General features: G+C 49.7%; 1 protein-coding gene across 1 annotated transcript; it reads left to right on the plus strand.

The window, feature by feature from the left end:
* Window positions 1-291: 291 nt before the first annotated feature.
* LOC129043408 (olfactory receptor 5C1) lies at window positions 292-1,251 on the plus strand. The gene has a single exon (XM_054500035.1). The coding sequence runs from the start codon at window positions 292-294 to the stop codon at window positions 1,249-1,251; it is 960 nt and encodes a 319-aa protein (XP_054356010.1).
* Window positions 1,252-3,083: the final 1,832 nt, after the last annotated feature.

The raw sequence follows: 3,083 nt of genomic DNA on the forward strand, positions 1-3,083 counted from the left end.
AGAAGTTGTGGTGAGCTGAGATCGCACCTTTGCACTCCAGCCTGGGTAACAACAGCAAAACTCCGTCTCAAAAACAAAACAGACTTCTACAATGACTTCTAAGAGTTAGAAACAGGTTTTGAGAGGTTACGTGGCTTGCCCAAGGTCACATAGCAATTTTGTCGCACAGGTGGGCTGAAACCCACGCCTACCTAACTCCCAGTACAGGATGCTTTCTTCTCCCTGGCCATGGCCTTGCCCTTTCACTTATCTCCCTCCTGCTTTGCCTCTTCTCAGTCTCTGTCCGGTAGGATGAACTCAGAGAACCTCACCTGGGCCGCGGTTGCCCCTGCTGAATTCATCCTCCTGGGCATCACAAATCGCTGGGACCTGCGTGTGGCCCTCTTCCTGACCTGCCTGCCTGTCTACCTGGTGAGCCTGCTGGGAAACGTGGGCACGGCACTGCTGATCCGCATGGATGTCCGGCTCCACACAGCTATGTACTTCTTCCCGGCCAACCTCTCCCTGCTGGATGCCTGCTATTCCTCCGCCATCGGCCCCAAGATGCTAGTGGACCTGCTGCTGCCCCGAGCCACCATCCCTTACACAGCCTGTGCCCCCCAGATGTTTGTCTTTGCAGGTCTGGCTGACACTGAGTGTTGCTCGCTGGCAGCCATGGCCTATGACCGCTACGTGGCCATCAGAAACCCACTTCTCTATACAACAGCTATGTCACAGCGTCTATGCCTGGCCTTGCTGGGGGCATTAGGCCTGGGTGGGGCAGTGAGCGCCTTTGTTCACACAACCCTCACCTTCCGCCTGAGCTTCTGCCGCTCCCGGGAGATCAATAGCTTCTTCTGCGATATCCCTCCACTGCTGGCCATCTCATGCAGTGACACCAGTCTCAATGAACTGCTTCTCTTTGCCATCTGCGGCTTCATCCAGACAGCCATGGTGTTAGCTATCACGGTGTCTTATGGCTTCATTGCTGGGGCTGTGATCCGCATGCGCTCGGTCGAGGGCAGTCGGCGAGCAGCCTCCACCTGTTCCCACCTCACAGCCGTGGCCATGATGTACGGGACACTCATTGTCACGTACCTGCATCCCAGCTCCAGCTATGCCCTGGACACTGACAAGACGGCCTCTGTGTTCTATACCCTGGCCATCCCGGCTCTCAACCCACTCATCTACAGCCTCCGCAATAAGGAGGTCAAGGAGGCCCTCAGGCGGACCTCGAGCCGATTCCACTGTCCAGGGCAGGGGCCCCAGTGATTGGTCCAGGGAGGCTGGGTAGGTCTGACTATGAGGGGATGAGGAAGGTCGGGGCCTCTTTCTGGCCTCTGTCACTGTCGGTAAAGATGGGATGTTCCTCTGGCTTGGATGTCTCATGTCATTGTTTAAGGGACAGTAAAGAGGGAAATGAAAGCTTATAGCAGGCAGAAAAAATTTGGGGTTCATCTAGGGCTAGACCTAGAGCCAGACCCTAGACCAGGCTAATGTTTCTGTTGCACTGCCTCAGGTTCTTCAACATTCAAAACATAAACGTTCAGCTGGGTGCAGTGGCTCATGCCTGTAACCTCAGCACTTTGAGAAGCCAAGGCAGGAGTTCAAGACCAGCCTGGGCAACACAGGGAGACCCCCCACTGTCTCTACAAAAAAAAAAATTGTTAAAAATAAGCTGGGCATGATGGCATACTATGCAGTCATAAAAAAGAAAGAAATGATATCCTTTGCAGGGACATGGATGGATCTGGAGACCATTTTCCTCAGCAAACTAACACAGGATCAGAAAACCAAACACCACATGTTCTCACTTATAAGTGGGAGCTAAACAATGAGAACAAGCAGACATATAGAGGGGAACAACACACACTGGGGCTTATCGGAGGGTGGAGGGTAGGAGGAGAGAGAGAAGCAAAAAAAAAAAACTAATGGATACTAGGCTTAATATCTGGGTAATAAAATAATCTGTGCAACCAACCCCCATGACACATATTTACCTGTGTAACAAACCTGCACATTGGGCACATGTACTACCCCTGAACTTAAAAGTTAAAAATAATAATAATACCTGTAATCTCAGCACTTTGGGAGGCCAAGGTGGGTGGATCACGAGGTCAGGAGATCGAGACCATCCTGGCCAACAAGGTGAAACCCCGTCTCTACTAAAAATAAAAAATAAAAAAAAAGAATTAGCTGGGCGCAGTGGCGGGCACCTGTAGTTCCAGCTACTCGGGAGGCTGAGGCAGGAGAATGGTGTGAACCCGGGAGGCAGAGCTTGCAGTGAGCCGAGATCGCACCACTGCACTCCAGCCTGGGCTACAGAGCAAGACTCCATCTCAAAATAATAATAATAATAATAATAATAATAATAAATTAGCCAGGTGTGGTGGTTCACACCTGCAGTCCCAGCTACTTGCGAGGCTGCAGCAGGAGAATCACTTGAGCCCAGGAGGTCGAGGCTGACATTGAGCTGCAATTGTGCCACTGCACTCCAGCCTGGGTAACAGAGCAAGACCCTATCTCAAAATAGTAGTAATATAAAAGTTCCTAGATGTTACCAGGTAAAGGAATACAGGCTTATTTGCCACCTGTACTTATAAGAGGCTAATCCCCAGAAGCACCAAGTGAGAGCTATGTTAGTTCCAAGTGTTCCTAGATTCTTGACCTTTTAAGCTTCTTCATGGCCAGTGTGTCTGAGCCTGCCCTCCTCAGCCCCAGGAGAACATCTTCAGGATCCACTTAGACCAAAGAATGGGACGGAATCTGAAGAGGGAAACATCAATCCCCTATGGCCCATGTATTCCACATCTCAGGAAAATGGCTTAAGAGCCAGAACATGCACAAGTCACTTTTAAACTCCCAACAGCTGGATTTGAATTTGGCCAAGGTTAGACTAGTTCAGGCTTATGATAGAAGTTAGGAAAGGATTAGGATTGAATGGTTAGAATCGGGTTAAGATTAGGTCTCAGGCTATGGCTAAGGATGGGGTTCAGTTACGGCAGGTTAGGATTAGGGTTAGGGAGAATTAAGAAATGATCAGGCAAATTTATGATTGAATTACAATTATGTAAATTTTATAATTTGGGCTGGTTGTTATTAGT

The sequence above is a fragment of the Pongo pygmaeus genome, chromosome 13 (assembly GCF_028885625.2).
Source record: "Pongo pygmaeus isolate AG05252 chromosome 13, NHGRI_mPonPyg2-v2.0_pri, whole genome shotgun sequence".
Classification (NCBI taxonomy): Eukaryota; Metazoa; Chordata; class Mammalia; order Primates; family Hominidae; genus Pongo; species Pongo pygmaeus.